The 21,952-nt window shown below is 40.4% G+C and overlaps 1 protein-coding gene across 1 annotated transcript in view; it reads right to left on the reverse strand.

The window, feature by feature from the left end:
- The window catches only part of LOC124599832 (fibrous sheath CABYR-binding protein-like), a 75,188-nt gene that overhangs the window by 4,596 nt on the left and 48,640 nt on the right, over window positions 1-21,952 (reverse strand). The window contains exons 2-3 of the mRNA XM_047136110.1: window positions 5,505-5,712; window positions 3,808-3,989 (exon numbers count right to left, since the gene is read on the reverse strand). Coding sequence (XP_046992066.1) covers window positions 3,808-3,989; window positions 5,505-5,712 — 390 coding nt within the window. The remainder of the gene's footprint in view (window positions 1-3,807; window positions 3,990-5,504; window positions 5,713-21,952) is intronic.

Consider the following 21,952-nt stretch of genomic DNA (forward strand, 5'->3'; position numbering starts at 1 on the left):
TAGTGTAATCTGCAATGTCATCAGTGACCCTACATGAAAAAATGTAAACAAGGTTGAATAATTTCAAAACCAAGCTGTATTGACAACTCATGCAAACAAGAATCTATAACAAAATATTGAGAGATGAAGGGTCATAGAAGAATCCCTGAATTATATGCGACACAGCAGAGTAACTAGAGAAAATCAGTTACTATGGCTGAATGGTTACTTAAAAATGAGTGAGCCACTATGCAGCACAATCTTAATATTTTTTTTGGAAAGGAATGTGGACACACACAACCCTTAAGCACACACCACACACTTATCATTAGAAATATAGGGAAAGTTTTGTGGGGGCGAGAGCTGCCTCATAGCATTAAAATTATAAAATATGCTCTATCACTACCCGCATTCACATATTACACTTGCAAATCCTCTCACCATAAGAGAAGAGCATATATAAAAGTGTGATGTCCCACTTTTAGTTTTGTAAAATATACTTCAACTCTGTGGCCTGAAGGAAGCAGTGGTTGCACCATAGGTTTCATTGACCTGAGGTTACTGTATCATACTCAGCCGCTGAGCCTCCCACAAAAAAGACTGACAGGGTTATGTACAAGGTGACTGCCTGAACAGCAAGCACAAGATTGGAGGGAGCAACCCTCCTTGGCAGTTGCATTAATACATTACTTTCCCAGATCCTGTGCACTCCAGAACACCAGAAAAATTTTTCTTCCTCCTGCCTTTGCAAGGGAAAGAGCACTTCCAGCATCATGGCTCAGCTATCCACTAGACATTTCTGTACAACAGCAAGATTAGCACTTTGGGAATCAGTGCACATGTCATCTTTCACACTTGTGTACTTAGTATAGCAAGTAGCTCTGCTTAGCAAATGGTAAACTGTCATGTGATACCTACACTGAGGACAATCTGGGAACACTTAAGATTAAGCCTGGATGGAGGTTTAATATGTCAAAATGTAGTTTAAAATGTAATTGGGATGCAGTTCTTCATGCATTCCTCAAATTTTGGAATCAACAAAGGCCTATAGTAGACAGGGGTATTCCCTGCTTCACTTTTGGCTTTGGATCTTTATACCATCCAACTATAATATCTCAGGGCTCTCCCTTGCACATATACCGAATCACATCATTTCTCACTTTCAGATACTGAATGCTTGTTCCTCAGGTAGCCAGTTAGAGTTTGAAACAGATATAGCCCTGCACACTATATACAACAACAAATTGACCATTGCTGAAAGCCTCTGCACACTGGCTGCAGATATAGGGTTGTGCAATAATTCCCTGTTGATATCTATACTCCACTGGTGTATTGCATCCAGTAATTTGAAGTACAGAGGCCTTACTGATGCATAAATCTGACGAGATGCTAAAAGCTGGACCTTAGAACAGTTTTTTATGCTTTCCAATGAGCAATATCCAAGTCACAGGTGAGTGATTTCATGCAGCCATCATGCACTACTGCCAATTCGAAGATCGTCATGAGGGCTTAATCCACACTTAGATCCAGAGTAAGAAGTTGACATCCTTTCAGTCTGGAATATAAAACTTTATGAGAGGCTCTTCTAAGCAATTTTTGCCCAGTTTGAAGCAGGTTTCAGAAATGCAAGCTGCAGATATATTCTCCATTTTGAGTTCTCTTAGCAGGCTCTACTGGTAATGGGTGAATGAACATTCTAGTGACATTTTCAAGATTTTTATTCAAAATAATGCTTATAATTCTGTTCTTTGTGTCTGATGTCTGATTATTTTCTTGTGCAGAACTGTTCCACTGTTAATATCAGGCTACAGATAGCTGTAAACTTAGTAATATATTTCACATCACAGGAAATTTTTAGATGGTATAGAATTTCCAGTGCATTGCTCTGGTTGAAGGACAGTACTGAAACATCAGAGTGGAAATTAGGTCTACTGAACTGTCTACTAAACATTCTCCAAGTAAGATTCTTACCTGTGAGGTCAGACTCACTTGTTATCTGCATTTGATACTTTCAGGAGTTAACTGGGAAGTCCTTTGTATTTTTTTCTGTGGGGTAAGTGTTAAGTAGAAATTGATAAGAAGGGAATGGTTTGTAAGTCAGTACATAGAAAACATTAATTTGAGTTTGATAACAGTATACATGATTCAGTTACTAAAATGAGCATCTGCTGCCATCCTTGCTGAATTATTTTCACTCAGTTTGAGGCATCTTTAACCTTCTGACTGTATGGCAAACTTTACACTTATAAGAATTAGATAAGTCTTTTCCATAGATATAGCTTTCTAAGCAAGGCTAACACAAACAAGCACTAGATGCTAATTTATGGATGAGTACAGCCGCATTTAACACAGCTCATGACTGCAGTGCTGCATTCTGCAATACCAGAATCTGAAGCATTTATATTATCAAAGAGAGGAATTGTGTATGTTTGCACTTTTCATGTAGTCCCATGCAGATTAACTTTGGGATAATTTGTGACTCAAGTTCAACATGTTCGGAGTAATCAGTGAAAGAAAACCATCTGTTTATTTTGTGAATTGTCATGTTAACACTAACAGGAGATTTTTTTTCAGAACATTTCCTGCTCTTCGAATTTAAAAGCTTAATTCTTTGTTCAGTTTATGTTTGTGGTGGCACCAAACTTTTTTGAGCCACTTCTTTTATTTTTCCAAGGTCTTCCTGTTCACCTACAAGTGCGTGCAGTGTAGGGTATTCCAACCTCCTCCAGTTTGTATGTTTGCTGCTGTAGCATTTCCTCACTTAAGCTACAAAATTGATGTGATCGGATCACACTCCAAAGCACATTTTTCCACTTGTCATGTGATCCAAGTCTGCCTACATTGTACAGATTTATTCTAATCCATCAATAGACTATTGAATTCTAATCCATCAATAGACTATTGAATTCTAATCCATCAATAGACTATTGAATTCTAATCCATCAATAGACTATTGAATTCTAATCCATCAATAGACTATTGAATTCTAATCCATCAATAGACTATTGAATTCTAATCCATCAATAGACTATTGAATTCTAATCCATCAATAGACTATTGAATTCTAATCCATCAATAGACTATTGAATTCTAATCCATCAATAGACTATTGAATTCTAATCCATCAATAGACTATTGAATTCTAATCCATCAATAGACTATTGAATTCTAATCCATCAATAGACTATTGAATTCTAATCCATCAATAGACTATTGAATTCTAATCCATCAATAGACTATTGAATTCTAATCCATCAATAGACTATTGAATTCTAATCCATCAATAGACTATTGAATTCTAATCCATCAATAGACTATTGAATTCTAATCCATCAATAGACTATTGAATTCTAATCCATCAATAGACTATTGAATTCTAATCCATCAATAGACTATTGAATTCTAATCCATCAATAGACTATTGAATTCTAATCCATCAATAGACTATTGAATTCTAAGACAACTGTTTCAAAAATGGGTGTTAAATCTCTTCAGAATTAGTGTGGAGGAGATCAACAGTATTTTAGCCTACATTCCTTCACAAGAGCTTATGGTGGCACATGACTACTGGAATTCCTCCTCCAAACACCTAGAAAGTATACTGTGTTTTCACACATACACATGCCCTACAATCTGTCTTACATTGACTGCTATGCAGTTTAAAAATAAATACATAGGTTTTTAATATTCATAGAGTACATGACGAATATAAACTGGAGAATGCAGAGAGTGTTATGTATTGAGAAATAGAAGACAACACACAGATAATACAAATAATAGCCATATTTCATGTTTTTTTACCATCATTTGGTATGAATAGCATCTTACCTTATTTGCAAGAAGAACACAAGGAATGGGTGAGCCATCTTGTAATGTCACTTTGCTGTCTAGGTCCTGCTTCCATTTCATGACAGCATCAAATGTCGCAACACGGGTAACATCGAACACAATGAAAGCACCCACTGCCTCTTTGTAGTAAACCCTTGTCATGTTGCCAAACCTCTCCTGGCCTGCAAAAAAAACCATCAGATCCAATGAAAATAACCACGTGAAGCTAATTATATCAAACCAACCATTTCTGATGCTGCAGACAGCATTGTGCATTTTAGACAGAGCTCTCATGTACACAGGAGACAGAATGATAAATTTTAGGACATCTACATGATTGTACAAATAAGAATGCCAAGATAAACTTTTCTAAATAAGGAAAGCAATGGGCATAGGTGTATGGCAGTACCACAACCAGAATTAAAATAATCGTACCTATTGTGGTTCAGTGACTTAAGGTCTGACTCAGACTTCAGTAGGTCCTGGGATATTTTTCTGTCACTTATTCCTCCGACTCCACCAATATCTTTATGTGGAAAATGTTGTGTGATGTTTTGGTGTCCTAATTAGGTACATCAGTTTTAAGACTGAAGGATAGCAAGGGCATACCATTTTTAATAGCACCATACTTTTAAAGCCAATGTGTTTGAACATTCAGTTTAAGGACAGCTTTACATTACAAGTTATTCATTGTTTTTCTTAGTAGTGTAAGTACCTTCATGGGTCATGCAGTTTCACTTACGAGGGCATTTGAAAAGTCTTTGTGAAAAGAAACTACTTAGGTGTTTGGGGTAAACCTTTATTTTTGAACAGTCCTTTTAGACTTTTACACTTCATCCAACACTCTTCTAATTTGTTGATCCCTCCCGAATAATAGAAATTCTCCAAGTCTGCAAAACAGCTATTAGTTGCTGCAATCACCTATTCATTTGAATAATATCTTTGTTCCACCAGCCATTTCTTCAAATTGGGGAACAAATAGTAGTCCGAGGGAGCCAAGTCAGAAGACTAGGGAGTATGTGAAATGATTTTGAATCTCATTTCCATTAATTTTGCAACCACAACTGCTGAGGTGTGTGCTGGTGCATTGTTGTGATGGAAGAGGGCTCATCCTTGCAGCTTTGTCTTGAAACAGTCCAGTAACGATGAATAATATGCACCTGTAATAGTTTTACCCTTTTCCAGATAGTGTATGAGGATTATCCCTTGCGAATACCAAACGACAGTTGCCATAACCTTTCTGGCCGAAGGAATGGTCTTCCTTTTTTGGTGCAGATTCTCCCTTGGTAACCCATTGTTAAGATTGTTGTTTGGTCTCAGAAGTGTAGTGATGCATCCACATTTCATCCACAGTGATGAAATGACACCCGCTGCTGTTCCTTTCAGTGTAATGTCTTACATGTATCGGGTTGAGTCAGCTGCGATTGCAACATTTACTTCCCTAACCATTGTTCAGTCCGGTCACATATCAAAATTGACAGTTTGCAAGTGAGATCTAATCATAGAATGTAGAATTACTTTGCACCATGTGAGCCCAGTGGTCAGATCATTCTCCTTTTTGACTTTGTTAGAAAAGAGGAAATCCCCAATTTTCTATACAAAGATATTACTGGGCGATGCAATGAACCACTAGGGAAGCATATTTTGCCCTACACCCCAGTTTACAGAACACACTGTGCTGAATAGACATGACTCACCGGCAATGTCCCACATCTGCAGGCGGATTATGGTGTTTGAGTCCCAGTTGAGGACTTTGAGCGCGAAGTCTACGCCGATGGTGGCGCGGTAGTGCTGCGAGAAGAACTGGTGCACATAACGCTTGATGATGGACGTCTTGCCCGTGCCCAGCTCACCGATCACCAGGATCTTGTACAAATGCTCGCGTTTCTCAGGCAGCTGCTGCACCTGCAACACGAAATGGGTCGACCGTCAGCTCAAATCCTTATAACAAAGACACATTTAGACTACCAGCTTAGCAGCCATTTGAGAAACTTCTATTTTCAGTAATAATTGGGTTCATCGAACAAATAAGTTTGACAGGTCTCCTGGCGTAATTTATAGTTTTCCTTTTAGTTTATTATTACTGCTGTTACTGTACCTGAAATACATGGACTTCTATGTATTTAAATGTTTAACGTGTATATTGTGTTTCGTATCAGTGCTATTCTCAGAAAGGAATGCGTTTTAAATCAAATTAACGGAAGGTGGAAAGAACCAGAATGAGATTTTCACTCTGCAGTGTAGTGTGAAACTTCCTGGCAGATTAAAACTGTGTGCCACACCGAGACTAACTCGGGACCTTCGCCTTTCTCAGGCAAGTAGATTAGATTAATACGAGGGCGGTTCAGAAAGTAACCTCCGATTGATCACAGTGCGGGCTGTGGGGGGAGTAGCGACGCCATCTGTGCGTTCACGCACTCAACAGGTCAGTCGGCATCAAGCCGTGGTCGAGTGAACGTCGTACCTGCGCTAGTATAGTTTTTGTGGCAGTTTGAAATGTGTGCTGCAATAGAAAACCCCGCCAAATGTGAAGTGCGTGCTGTCATAAGGTTTTTTACAGCCAAAGGATATTCTGCAGCAGCTATTCATTGTGAGCTTTGTGCCGTGTATGGACCAAGAGTTATGAGTGAAGGAGTTGTCCGTGAATGGGTGCGTTTATTTAAAAGTGGACGAGAAAACGTTCATGATGAAGAGAGGAGTGGTAGACCATCATTGGTGACTGACGAACTCGTTCAGACAGTTGATGCAAAAGTTCGTGAAAATCGACGTTTCTCAATGTCGGAGTTGTCTACTGGTTTTCCACAGATTTCTAAGACTCTCTTGTACGAGATAGTGACAGCAAGATTGGGTTACCGTAAGTTCTGTGCACGGTGGGTGCCCAAAATTCTTACCGACCACCACAAAACTCAAAGAATGGCCTCTGCATTAGACTTTCTGTCACGTTATGAGGACGAAGGAGAACCATTGTTAAACAGAATCGTGACCGGTGACGAAACCTGGATTAAGTACGTGAACCCTGAGACAAAAGAACAATCAAAGATGTGGGCACATTCAAATTCGCCTACCAAACCAAGAAAAGCCTCGCAAGATTTTTCTGCCAGAAAACTGATGTCAACGGTGTTTTGGGATGCCAAAGGGGTGTTGTTGGTTGAATTCATGGAACGTGGTACGACCATTAATCAAGACATGTACTGTGAAACAATAAAAAGTTACGACGGGCCATACAGAACAAACGCCGTGGTATGCTGACTTCCGGTATCGTTTTTTTGCACGATAACGCCCGTCCTCACTCTGCTCGCAGAACAACGGCCCTTCTTGAGTCCTTCAAGTGGGACGTTATCAACCATCCACCTTACAGCCCAGACCTGGCGCCAAGTGATTATCACCTCTTCATGCATTTGAAGAAATGGCTCGGGTCACAGCAGTTTGAAGACGACGAAGAGCTCAAAGATGCGGTCACAGGCTGGCTCCAGGCACAAGCGGGTGATTTTTATCCAGAAGGAATTTCAAAGCTTGTGAAGAGATACGATAAGTGCCTCAATCGCTATGGAGACTATGTAGAAAAATAGTACAAAGATGTAGTTGTAAGATGTATATATTAAAATATTTTTATTTAACTTGGTGTATTTTTTTAAATCAACCGGAGGTTACTTTCTGAACGGCCCTCGTACTTGTTCCATAGATCATGAGTATGACACTTCGTAATGATGTGGAACATGTCTGGTTAATAAAAGATGTCTGTACAAGATATTACATTACACAAAATATTGCACAACACTAATGTTTAAGTTTTTTTCCCCCTTAGTTTATATCTAAAAATTCAGCCAATGAGTAGGAGTTGTCATCTAGAAATTCTTTTAATTTATTTTTAAATGTTACTTGGCTATCTGTCAGACTTTTGATGCTGTTTGGTAGATGACCAAAGACTTGTGGCAGCATAATTTACCCCTTTTTGTGCCAAAGTCAGATTTAACCCTGCGTAGTGAAGATCGTCCATTCTCCTGGTGTTATAGCTATACACACTGCTATTACTTTTGAACTGGGTTGGATTATTTACAACGAATTTCATAAGAATATATATACTGTGAGGATCCCTAGATCCTTAAATAGATGTCTGCAGATGACTGTGGGTGGGCTCCAGCAATTATTGTGATTACACTTTTTGAGCAATGACTACTTTTCTACTCAACGATGAATTACCCCAGAATATCATGCCATACGAAAGCAGTGAATGAAAGTAGGCATAGTAAGCTAATTTTCTGAGATTATCATCAAAATTTGCAATAACCCCAATAGCATACGTAGCTGAACTCTGACGTTTCAGCAGACCAATATGTTGCTTCCAGTTTAACTTCTCATCAATGGACACCTAAAAATTTTGAAAATTCTACCTTAGCTACAGACTTCTGTCCAAAGTCTATATATATTACTGGAGTTGTGCCATTTACTGTACAGAACTGTGTATACTGTGTTTTATCAGAATTTAATGAGTCCATCTGCTGAGAACCACTTCATTTTGTGAAAAACCATTTACAATTACACCACTTAGTCCTTGGTTTTTGGATGTTATTACTATACTTGTATCAGCAAAAAGAACTAACTTTGCATCTTCATCAATGTGGAATGGTAAGTCAATGTATATCAAGAACAGTAAAGGACCTAAGACCCAACCCTGTGGGACCCCGTACTTGATAGCCCCCCCCAGTTTGAGGCATCAGACCTACCAAGGTGGACAGAAGGCAGTCTAGAGTAGTGGCATTAGCTTTTATGGGCATTCAACTTACGAAAATGTTAATTATAATGACTCGAGGGATGACAAAAAGGTGTAGAAGTGGAACAAAGAATGTGAGTCAAAGTGGTTAAAGTGAGATGTCGAAAGCAGTTCTTGAGCATAGATGAGGTGATTTGTAAACTATTAATGACGTAAGAATTGACTTTTTCGCTAAATCACTGAGGAACGAATGATTACTGAAGTGATTTTTGTGAAAGCATATCACTTCTCATTTATGTGTCTTCTGCCCAATAAAGGATCATGCTCCTACAATTATATACCGTGCGTTTATATCGAATATGCAAGATCAGAGACTGCAAATTGAAAATTTTAGTACGATTTCCAAGTTACTTCAGCTACTGTTCTGAATGTGTACTTTTTCAGGTAAGATGCGTAATTCAAACCAGTTTCTCGCACAAGTGAATCATTTTAGTATACATCCGTATAAAATCAAGTGAGGCGCCACACTATCTTAGCAAAATCAATGAAAGCAGAGATTGCACCATCTCTCCCATGGAGGCGAAAGTCGATAGCTATTTCCAAAGTTCGCAACTTGGCATGAGAACGCCAGTGACGTCACAGTACAGCGTCACCACTATAGACCATGGCGGTATAAATGCGTTGAAACCATGGACGTCGGAAAAGGGAATTATTACGTCACGAACTTTAAACCGTCTGTCGTCTTATGTAGCCGAAAGTATTAGGTTCACCTCATACATCCCTAGTTCACCACAGATACATCTCTGGGATATCACACTGACGTGCCCATGCCCTGTTTCGCCCGTTGGGGATATGTATCGAGTTATGTGATCGTATCCCAGATACAAACTTTTATCGTGTGGAGTCTTAATTGTTTCATTAAAAATGCCAACTTGCGTCTCTTCAAGTGCAGTAATCGATCCGATTGTAATTAACGTTAAAGGAATCACGTTCATTCATAAGCGAAGCCATTCAAGGAATATTTTCTTTTGTATACATGAATTATGGCTGGGCTGGTTACTTTTATTCTATACCATCTTTCATCGGCTTCCAAACCGCAAATGCTCCAACATCCGAGCCAAGTGCATCGACTGTCTCGTCCCCACACAACGAACGTATAAACGCGCAAACGAAGTTGACACTGAGCGTTGGCTGACGGGAGCGGCTGTAGAAGGAAAATGCCTTTGCAGTCGCTCCCATCAACCACCGCGTCGAGTGTCAACTTTGTTTGCGCGTACAATACATGACCACGCAGAATCTCATTCCCTAAATTCCTCCCGCCACTATTTGTTGTACACATTCCTCCTCCTCGCCCCCTTTCTAAAAAAGTTCCTAGCTAGACTAGCCGCATACAGTGATCACGTGTGTACGAGTTGGGTGTAAGAATGTGTGTCCTTTGCTTCGTATCTGAGTAAGACTGGCCGAAAGCTTATGTGAACACTCATTTTGTCGTGTTTTGTTGCCTCTGCGTGAGGGCAGCAGTCTAAACGCTTCACGGTATACTTATTCTATTAAAGTTTGTTGTAAATAATCTACTGCACTTCAACGAGAATATTTAAGTGATATGGACTTCCATACTTTGAAATCAAAGAGATTCAAAAGTCTAATGAAGCAGATGATCGAAATAGACGTACATTCCGATTGCGGTATGTTTGGTTAGTCCTGAAAACGAAGTTATTGGCGAGAAATATTCCGGGGAAAGAAGCAAACGGGATACTGTGAGAGATAGGCCTATATGTTATCCAGGTTAAGCTATCAGTACTAAATAAATGACCGATAATTTAAAGCAAAATTTCCATTTTACAAGATCTAAGCGTTTGAGACCACTCCCTGTATCACATTTATAGTATTGCATAGTGCTAGAACATCTTTAAATAATTTTATCTTTTGACCCTGTAAACTTATTACTGGTCACACAAAGTTAAGGTTTCGAAGTGAGAAGACAAACTACAGTGGAACGAATGCACTGAAACTAATAAAGCAAGATTTCTATTCTGCATGTAGGTACACCTCTATGCTGTTCTGTTTGTGACATTTCAGTGATCGTTCACTTTGTTGGCACGCACAAGGTACGATAGCCTGCCTTGCGGCAAACAAGCATTGGTTTCAGAGTTCCTGCTTCGTTTGTTATCGATACAAATACAGTAAATGTATAACTAAATGGATTATGAAATGATACTTTTCAGATTATTTCCTTCTCTTGATTATTTGAAATTTATCAACAAGAAACAAGTGACATTAACAATGTCAAATGTGTCTTACAGCAAATACGCATATAAGAAAAGAAGAAAGTTCTAAATCACCTTCCTGACAATGTTATTCACGTAGGCATTATAATTTTTAGTATTTAACACCTGTTGCGTGTTTATGACAAGCAATGAACAAGACGCAATCGTAAACAGTCTGCTAATGTTTGGGCCTGTTTAAAACTGCAGCAGGCCCACCCACTATGCCTTCAAAACTTACACCGTAGACCTATAGCGCCATCTTCCTGTTATTAGCTCCACTGTTGAAACTAACGTTTTTGGGCTACGTAACGTTGCGGACGTCGGCTTCAAGTTTGTGACGTAGTGCTGACTTATCTCCATGCATAGTTCAGTCTTAATTCGCTCGTTATCTTTTCACAGTTGGTAGCTAAAAGAAGAGATATTTTGGAATCTGTGAAATTTATTGACATGCAATTTCAATTTTAGTTATTACGAACTATCATTTTGTCAAAGTGTTCACTGTTGTGTATACGCATGAAATTTGTATCCGAGTTGTGAACGTAATTTTGCTTTAGAAGTTAATTAAGGGGCGAGCGTTAGTAATGAAGTAAATTAGGATTCGACATCGTACTTTTAAGAAGTGCATGTCATCTTTCAGAGATGTCGCCGCTTTTAGCCAAAGTGAAAACATTTTTCCGAGCGGTAGCTGCGACGGTGAATACATATCTGTGAACACCTGCGTCAGTATGTTATATGTTTTTATAAGTACATAGACCTGTTTATTTCTACCATGGTTTACACCCGTTTACAGCTTGAACATTTAGCTATTTTTCGACAATCACCATTTCTGCCCATGCATTTTTGTAGACACTGTGGCAGTTTTGTATGACCATGTCATACCAGCTCGCCGCCATGCTGTTCAGAAAGTTATGAACCTCTTCTTTCACCTCGTCGTTTGAGCTGAATCCCTTTCCGGCCAAATGTTCTTTTAACCTAAGGAACAGGTGATAGTCACTGGGCGCCAACTCAGGACTGTAGGGTGAGTGGGTGATTATGCCCCACTGAAACTGTTGCAGGAGAGCAACGGTTTGCCGAGCTATGTGTGGGCGAGCGTTATGGACACTGCGTACGCCCTTGCTCAACATTCCTATTCTCCGGTTCTAAACTGCCCGTTTGAGTTTTTTTCAGAGTCTCATAGTACCTGTCCGCGTTAATTGAGGTCCCAGTGGGCATAAAGTCGACCAACAATACCCCTTTCCAATCCCAAAAAACAGTTGTCATGGCTTTACCGGTAGATTGCAAACACACTACACCACACGAACATTTGACATCCATACACGACTCACCATACACTTCGGTTAATTTGCGATGGATTTCAATCGGCGCAGTGCGCTTTGCATTCAAAAACCGAATAACTGAGCGCAATTCGCACTTTGTAACATCCAACGGGAGCTCCATTCTCAAACAGCTGCCAAGCCAAGACTGAGCGCCTCGACGCGGCGTGCGCATGTTTACTGGCAGCGCGTGAAGTACTCTTCATAACCGTGTGACCAACTGCCACACAGTTCTGTACTTCTAAAAAAATAGGAAACATTTCTTTTGGGATACACACACACACACACACACACACACACACACACACACACACACACACACACACAAAATGATTACACGACAATAGAAATATACCACTTTGCCGTGTATGACTAACCATCGCGAACAAGTGATAAGTGCTAATCGTGTTTATAGACTCCGAATGTAAACATTTTTAAAGCCAACTTCACAGCTGGAGGACATGGAAGAGTCGTTAGTGTTACGCCACGATTTTCATTTTTGACTTTTGTGAATAACACCTTTAAAAATGCATTTTCACTTATTACTGATAAAATCGCCATTTCAAGCACCACTGTCGAAAACTGTAGACTATGTGACTTGTTAAATAACCTGACCTCGACTGAAGATTTTCTGGAATAAATTCGAACGGCCAAAAGTGAGTTCTGTAATCTAATAAAGTTTATTTTGTAGGCCTCTGAGTATTTTGCAGGCTAACACTGTTTACAGACGTTTAACACAATGCCATAGAAACTGTACAGCTGAGGCTTTTACGAATGAAAATACAGCGGTGTTAAGCAATGTTGTATCCGTGCGAAAGATTATCGTCCCTTGCAACAGATACTAAGTATTTTAACATTCCACTACCTCCTCTGCGTTCACTTCAGCAGCCTTCACTCTTAACGACTACTTACGAGCCTTCACTCTGACAACAGGTAGTTTTGGTGCCCCAGTAGACACTAACCTGAATGAAAGCCAATAACAGCAGCATGTAAGCACTCTTAGAAATGCTTTGGAAACATTTCAGTATCAAATGCTTAAAATTTAATTTGTCTGCACCAGAAATCCAACGTACGAGTGTTAAACAACTTGTTAGGCACCGTGAATGAAGTTGAGGCTATTACCAGTTCTTTTTAGAAACTTACCTTTTTTCCAGCTTATTAGAAATGAAGTTACAAGTTTAGTCACCAACGAAGAAAAGTACCAGAAATTTTTATATGGACACTATTCATCTTCATTCAGCGTGTCCAGTTCCAAGATGGTGGATATCGTGACCATTATGATTTTACTGTAGTATTCGAAAGCCCATTTTATTTCATCTAGTCGATATGTAACAGATGATACCAAGTGAAAAATTCTCGTGAAATTATACAAGTGCTTCTTTCATTGGAAACCGTACGTCTCCCACACCTCGAGAAGTGGCAGTATCAGGAAGCTAAATTCGGAGGCATAAAAGTCTACTGCCATTCCTGCTGCTTTAGAATACACAATCGGCTGAGTAGCTCGTTCGGGAACTAAAATATTTCGCTTTCAACGACTTAAAATTGTCTATTCTTAAAGTTTAAACATATTTAAAGTAGTACTATCTACATCAGTTACTGCAATATTCAGCTGACAATATTCAGGCAAGAATAATTTTCAGTGAACCATTAATTCCCATAATTTGATACTGAAAGTTGTCAGTAATATCTGATCATCGCTCAAATATGCTTTCTAGACATCTGTGTCGTTTACTAAGTGTCACGAAATTCCTGTCTCAGAAAGCTGTCAGTGTTAAACTGAGAAGCTTTATATCTCAGTGTAGCTGCCTTTACGTCCGCCGTGGGAAAAACTGACTGCAAATACCGACACTAACTCCATCATATTCAGGTTACAATAAAGTAGTTTATTTCCACAATAGATCTGAGCAGGCCAGGAAAAGCTGAGTCTAATTGTCCTAAGAGTGTTTCCTTTTTAAACTGAATTAATCTTAAGTTTTTTCCGATCAATTTTCTTGGTAACATTTGAGCGTAGCACCACGTTAGTAGCACATGTTTTACATGGTGTGATAAAAGGATAGGGAGCACAATTCTGAAATTTAATTGCCAGGTTCGAGAAACTGAAATCTGGAAACGAAAGATTGTTCGAATAACTGTTAAGGAACTCTAATCTTAAGTGGTTCACACACATTTCGCCTACCCCTCTTGCGTAGCCAGTCCCAAAAAATGGCAAGTATTCTGTACACAGCGTGTTAGTGCATAATTCTGTGACTGTTGCTGTGTCAGATTTGAGCCGTTTGCAGATGTCTGGGAACAAGTATCAGCTAGTCAGTTACAACATGACAATTTACTGCATTAAACCATCAGTACAGAGTACGAACACTTTGCCATGTTTTAGTTAATTCGTGCATTTCGCGAATGCTGTTTTCACCAGGCGTACATGTAACGCAAGTTACATATTCATTACAAGATACTTTTTCAACATGGAACTAGTGTGATATTTTCTGGGTATCTTCACAAATATGACCATTACAAATGGTAAGGTAATTTGCGTGATCCGAGATGGATGGCTGCACTCTTAACAGCGCCGCAATCCTTTTGATTATCATATCCGATGCTTTTTCCAGCTCAACTCAGGGGTTACTTTAATGTCAATGACGCAGTTTATGTGCATACTATGGACTGCTGGACGAGCAGCAGCTCAATTCATTAGCGAGAGCTGTAATTTTAACGAAGTATACCGAGGAGAGCAGCACAGGTGAATAAATTATTCACTGACGCAAATCTTTAAGGAAGCCACAGCTGCTAATGTGCCACTGGCTCCAAATCTTAGACAACGCAACTGTCACTCCACCTCATGGCATATTCGACTAACTAGTCTTACCCAATTAAATTTTAACCTTCAATGGCAGTGTACGTTTCAGGTCGAAAACTACGTTGGATCCTTACCGGCTCCACCCTTGTTCCACAGGTTGAAGGTAATTTCATCGTTTTTATCATTTGTTTTGTTGCCGAAGCAGAATTATTTCCAAATCGAGGTATGGAAACAGTTGTTTGAACATATCCTCATTTTGAAAAAGCTCCCACTAATTTCACAGATATCCCCTTCTAAGACGTATTCACTTGTTTCATCGGGAAGCTATGGTAACGGGCCATGCAAAGAAAAGGCTTCAAATAACATTGTCTTAAGCTCGACGACAGCTTTGAGCAAAGCAACCTTGTACAAGTTAACCTTCAGCAACGTGTCGCCTCAGAACGAGTTTAGCAGCAGCCTTCCTTAGATGGTATCGCGATCCTGTCAGCTTTGGTTAACAAATCTGAGCCTTTTCTGGCTGATATCTCTTATCGGACACCATTCTGTAAAAGTTTAGACAATCACCGTTCCCCATTGCTTTCCAACTTTCAATTCCTATATTCGTGCAGAAAAATGGGTTAAGCGTGCAGGTAATGATTGAGCCAGGTGTGTTACTGCACTTCACCGTGAAACCTTGTTCTCTCGGCACTTTATAACATTCCACTAAATGGAAGATTTGATATGAGAGAACTATAGTTTTAGTTTGTATGTTAGAAACTTCTGAGCGTTTCAGTAGTTAGTGTAAGTGGATACTTTTGGACAAAAGTTTACGACCATCCACTGACTTCATTTTTAGTTTTATCGTGGCTCCGTAGCTATTTTTCTTTACCAGTAATCAAACTTAACGATCTAGTTCAATGTCAGCTGAAGTTTAACAAGTACCAATTTGGCAGGATCTGCGAGTGGCATCTTTATTTGTTTTAGTTTTTCCTCGGTGTCAATCTACGTTTAGTACTCTTAGCAAAACAGACGCAGTGCGCACTCCAACGTGTGTAAAAATTCTTATCCAATCTCCTTAACGTCTATCTTCCCTTTATTCCACGTGGTACCTAGTGAAATTCCGGTATCTTAACGATGTGTAAAAGAAACTAATTAGAATTAAAACAGCTACAAATCCGCCTTCACTGTTGATGCGTACGCGGGATTTCTCCCTATTACCGCTGTCTGTGGAAGTCCTAAACGTAGATTCGTTTCATAACCGACTTTTAAGAAACGAGCACAATGTGATGAAGGAACGAACTTCCGAGGCATGTAGAACGTGAAGACCGAAGTATGGGCGTGGTGCCACGTAAATCTTTGAAAGTAGTATCACCAATAACTGACGTGATACCGTTACATTCTGTGTAGCTGTGACAGTTGAAATTTCTAAGCAACTAACAGAGGTGGAAATACATTGCAGCTTCTATTCCAGCCAGTTTCGAAACTGTCAAATTCCAGAGAACAGGGCAAATCCGAAGAGTTAATTCGGAACGGAGGCACTTTCTTTGCATGAGTAAATTTAGCAGTGTGTGTTGCAACAGTATAAGCAAGCAGAAAGTGTATTTTCGACCTATCCAGTATCACCTGCCTGTAATCTCATCCTGTAATCTCATCCTGTGAACAAAGTTTTCCCATGCAGTGTACAACCAACGAAATGAGTCGTTACATCGTATCACTGAATCAGTGCTTACTTTTGATTTGGTATGTCAGTTCAGTCTACGTGCAAAATACCATTTTAACATGGAATAATATAGCACGACAGCTTTGATTTAGATTTTTGTCTGAAAATCTAACAATTTTCTGCACGAATGTTATGGTGTAATGATATCGGCAAATACTAGTTGTTGCTTACTTTCCGATTAAGCTAAATTAGTTCGGCCAATTCTAATACACGTGTAGCGTACTTTAAAACTGCAAGCAGGTTACTTTTTCTATGTAATCTTTAAATTCACTTCCCTCTTTACCTGCACCAGCGATGTGATAGGGAGAGCTTATGGTGTCAAAGGATAGATAATCGTTTGCACGTAGCATCCGCTAATGCACAAAACAATTAGCAGCATTTTCATTGCTTCCAAATGAAACTTTTGCTACGTTTGTACGTAGTCACCTTAGGGAAAGGTTTCCTGACTTCAATAAAGTTCTAGGAAATTTGTTTTCTAATGTGGAAACAATCACGATTTGCATAACGAGAGTTACTCTTAGCTCCCTTTTGTGTTGCTACTGAAAATACAATAAAAATGCAGCTCAGATGCAAGCAGTATTGCAGAATGATTGAATGCTGACGGGTTTCTGTATTTTATTTAATGTCACGGATTGTAGCCAGCATTATGTATTAAAATTTACCACAAAAAATTCAGGAATTAACGTAATACTGTGCCTTTTCAATATTAGTATGTTTTATCTTTGTTGTCAGGAATAGCAGAGCTAACCTACAGCAGTTAGATTTTCGTAGCACACACTGAACATGTATGTTCGATTACCACAACTCATGCGAAATTTATCTGTAGACTATTTTCCCTATCGAGCTTAGCTTCACAATATGAAAAGCCGTTAATATTCAAAGAATTTACTACATATGACCTACGTTTCGAGGTAGGTTGCTCTAACGCCAGAACCCTACTGATAGTGAGCAGTCCTGGGGTATGCTTACAGCCAAGTACCTGGAGTATGAAAGGTTAATTTCGTGTCTTAACCATTAGTTCAGAATGTTTCAACCTTCGTCATTCCCAGAATCCCTTGTAATACGTAACATTTGCGACTGAATCTTTAGTCATGCCATCTGAAACCGTGCGAATACTGGGCTTTCCAAATACCAACTTGTTAAAGACGTGTCGTCAGTTTGTAGTTTCGGGGAAAACTGCTTCCCCTGAAATCAACAGGCTTTGGCAACAACGTTTTCACTGTTACACACGTCTAGTATAGAGGCTTGTATTAACGGACAGATGGGCTACTGTGCAGCGAATTATTCCTGTATAAAAGTAGATTCTTACAAAGAAAAAGCAGCCAGCCACTTAAAAAATGCTATTTCCACAAATAGCGCCATTACCGTTTCGAACCGACAGGTCATCGTCAAACGTCTGTTAACGGCTACATTAAGTATCAAATGTAATCTGAACGTCTACCCTTCTACGGTTACAATTTAGTTTGCATATATATAAAAAATAGCCCAAAACTGATGAATAAACGTACTTTCACTATCAAAAAATTTACAATGATTGATTTGAAAATTGGTGAAGTGGGAAACGTGTTCCACGAACCTAATTAGAGCCATTCACGTTTTGATGTGATTCTAGGATTTTCTGAGTTAAATTGGTAATTTCAGATTTTATCAGGATGGAAACTACGGAAAAAATTAACGAATCAGTATCTGAACATTTACTCTGTCAGTGGAAAAACATCTCATGTTTTTACCATAATATTTGGAAACTGGTTTGACATACCACACGAATTGTTTGTACATTTCATGAAGTTTTCTGTGGCCTTTGCGTCCCGTTTCACACAAATTATGTACAAACGATAAGAATTAATGAGGTGAGTAGTAATTTTTCCAAACCAATGATGTACGAGTATAAGTAAACTTAGTTAAGACATTCTTGGAACGAAGAAGATGGTGATTTGATGTGATTTTATTGGAAGACGCGGTATGTCATCTGTAGATACACGCCGCCCCATTTGATCGCTCAGAGCCTTCTGTATACCGCAGAGAATCGGCTGCAGGCTTGTTCTCCAAGTCCCGAAAGCATCTCGCAACATGCTAGCACTGGACATACGCGTTGGGCCGTCTATATTAGTGGCGAAGTGTCTCCCATCAACCAAGAAATGGTTGATGCCCATCTGAAGAGGGGACCTGTCTCTCTGAAACCGGTAACGGCACTATTTAGGTAAATAAATAGCTCTTAATATTGATTATTTTGTTTTTCTTTGCAGGAGTCAACTTTTTTGTACACATCCACGGTCTCAAAACTTAAGTTTTCGGAAACATTACGTTAGCGCTGAGGAGTAATGGTTGAGCAATCCTATCGGTCAGAAGCTATGGGGGCAAGGAAGACACTGCTCAGGTACAACCTCTGTTCACAATTTGAAGTGTCCTAGGTCACAGTAACGAATGCAAGATCATCGCCATTGAACGGTCCACTCCATGGGCAGCCTGACCACGTTTGTATCTAAAGGCTTTTCCCTTACGTCTAAGAATGGTGTGTCAAAAGGACAGGCATTTATAATAGAACGCTGGGTTGGGTCCATAGGGCTGCATAGTTAAGTGAAGGAAACCTGTCTTATGTTTTGGGAATTCTGTGATATTAAAAGTGAGGGTGAACGAGTGGTTCAATCACATTGCCATCTGCCTTTTTCATAATATTCTGCCCATCTACAACGCCTTCTTGGGCCCATTCAACTGTCAGGCCTTTGGGGATGTGCCGGTTCCTGCATGTCAACACCTTTACTATTGTTTAATGTGGTTTGGAGCTCAGTCTCAGTTGTGTATTCCCCAGGGTTTTGGCGTTGTGCAGGTTTGTCACTTGTTAGGAACTTCAGATTTTCACCTACTGTGTCTTATTTCATAACCGGTTAATGAGGTTTTGAAATATCTAATCTCCTATAAAGCCTTTTCCTTATAACCAACCAAAAAACATTCTGACCAGCAGAATGCATGGTTACTAAAGATACTAGACTACTTATATATCCCTGAGACTAGACGACTGGCTACAGGAGTCATTTGATTCGGTGTTGGCACCTATCAATGGCCCACCCATTCCACTGGGAGGTGGAAGAGGAAACTTAGGATCCATCTCAGTCCCATGAGCAGCTAGGGACATTAAAATTCAGCCAGACAGAGCCGCATGTAACTAAGCCAGCCTTGTAAAACTGAGGTGTGGTATGTTCCTTGGGGCAACTCACTAACGACTGTTCCACCTCAACAGCCATGCATCTCGTCAGTGCATGGAACACCATGAGATTGAGGTGTGAGAATTTTTACCTTCCTCACGATCCAGGTCGTCAATCACAGCCTATTCCCTGTGACAACATTGACTGCCACGGCATACAGTGGTCGTTTAGGCGTGCCCAGAGAGCAACAAGGAACTGGTGGTGCCAACCAGTCCCCAGCTCAGGAACTCAGCTCGCCAAGCCCGTACGCAGCAAATTAATGCTGAACCCCTGAGGGAAGAAATTTTTCACACCGTAGGACTGATCCTCGTTGTCTGTACTGAAGGATTGATGTCTGTGGCTCCCAGAAAGATGTCCGTCCAATTTGACATTTCATCTCCGCGTTCCCACTTCGTCATCATCTGTGTGTGATCACGCTGTCGGGACTAACTGGGTACATCGCAGCTCTAACCATTTCACGAGTATGTGCTTCCGTGGTTAAATTTATAATCAACCCAGTTGGGAGGCTGAAAAATTGTGTAAAATCAAGTTTTATACCGGTCACCATCTGCAGTGTATATAACTGTACCCTGACAGTGTCCAGAGGCAGGAATCCGCGCTGAATATGGAGAAGCAGGACGTGCCGGGTCGATGCACGAGCGCTGCAGTAAATCCGTGGGCGCTCCGGACGGCGGCGCCGAAGGCCAAGGCGGCTGAAGCGGCACGCGAACCCGTCGTGGCTGGCACCGCAGCGCGCACGCCCCACACAGCCAGCCGGCGCTCTGCGGCACCCGCCGGCCCGCGGTGCTAAGAGCACGCCACGCTACGGCGCCGTCTGTTCCTCAACCGTGACTGACAAGGGGAGCCCACAACGTTTGGAACGCAGGTTTACTGTAAACTTCGTACACACTTAGTACTCCATCAGGACAACAAAATGTGTCAGCAGTAGCGCGTACTTAAGCGTTACTGAGAAAATCTCAAGAACTTCGGTTGTCATACAGGGTGTTACAAAAAGGTACGGCCAAACTCTCCGGAAACATTCCTCACACACAAAGAAAGAAAATGTTTTGTAGACATGTGTCCGGAAACTCTTACTTTCCATGTTAGAGCTCATTTTATTACTTCTCTTCAAATCACATTAATCATGGAATGGAAACACACAGCAACAGAACGTACCAGCGTGACTTCAAACACTGTTACAGGAAATGTTCAAAATGTCCTCCGTTAGCGAGGATACATGCATCCACCCTCCGTCGCATGGAATCCCTGATGCGCTGATGCAACCCTGGAGAATGGGTTATTTTATCACAGCCGTCCACAATACGAGCACGAAGAGTCTACATTTGGTACCGGGGCTGCGTAGACAAGAGCTTTCAAATGCCCCCATAAATGAAAGTCAAGAGGGTTGAGGTCAGGAGAGCGTGGAGGCCATGGAATTGGTCCGCCTCTACCAATCCATCGGTAACCGAATGTGTTGTTGATAAGCGTACGAACACCGACTGAAATGTGCAGGAGCTCCATCGTGCGTGAACCACATGTTCTGTCGTACTTGTAAAAGCACATGTTCTAGCAACACAGGTAGAGTATCCCGTATGAAATCATGATAACGCGCTCCATTGAGCGTAGGTGGAAGAACATGGAGCCCAATGAAGACAACAATGCCTGCCCAAACGTTCACAGAAAATGTGTGTTGACGTTATTGCACAATTGCGTGCGGATTCTCGTCAGCCCACACATGTTGATTGTGAAAATTTGCAATTTGATCACGTTGGAATGAAGCCTCATCCGTAAAGAGAACATTTGCACTGAAATGAGGATTGACATTGTTGACTGAACTATTCGCAGAAGTGTACCCGTGGAGGCCAGTCAGCTGCTGATAGTGCCTGCACACGCTGTACATGGTACAGAAACAACTGGTTCTCCCGTGGCACTCTCCATACTGTGACGCGGTCAACGTTACCTTGCTCAGCAGCATCTTCTCTGAAGCGACGATTAATTTTACATCTTTCCAAAGCCGTCTGTGCCGGTCAAAACTTTGAGGTAACAAGTCGTTTCGGGCTCCTTCCACGTGTAAGGGATTTCTCAAGTCACGGAGCATACATTTTCAGTTTCACTTGATGCGTTAGGTCGTTTTCTAGTCGATAGTTATGAATATAATATATTATTTCTGATAATAAAAATT

This window comes from Schistocerca americana, chromosome 1, assembly GCF_021461395.2.
Source record: "Schistocerca americana isolate TAMUIC-IGC-003095 chromosome 1, iqSchAmer2.1, whole genome shotgun sequence".
In the NCBI taxonomy this organism is placed as follows: Eukaryota; Metazoa; Arthropoda; class Insecta; order Orthoptera; family Acrididae; genus Schistocerca; species Schistocerca americana.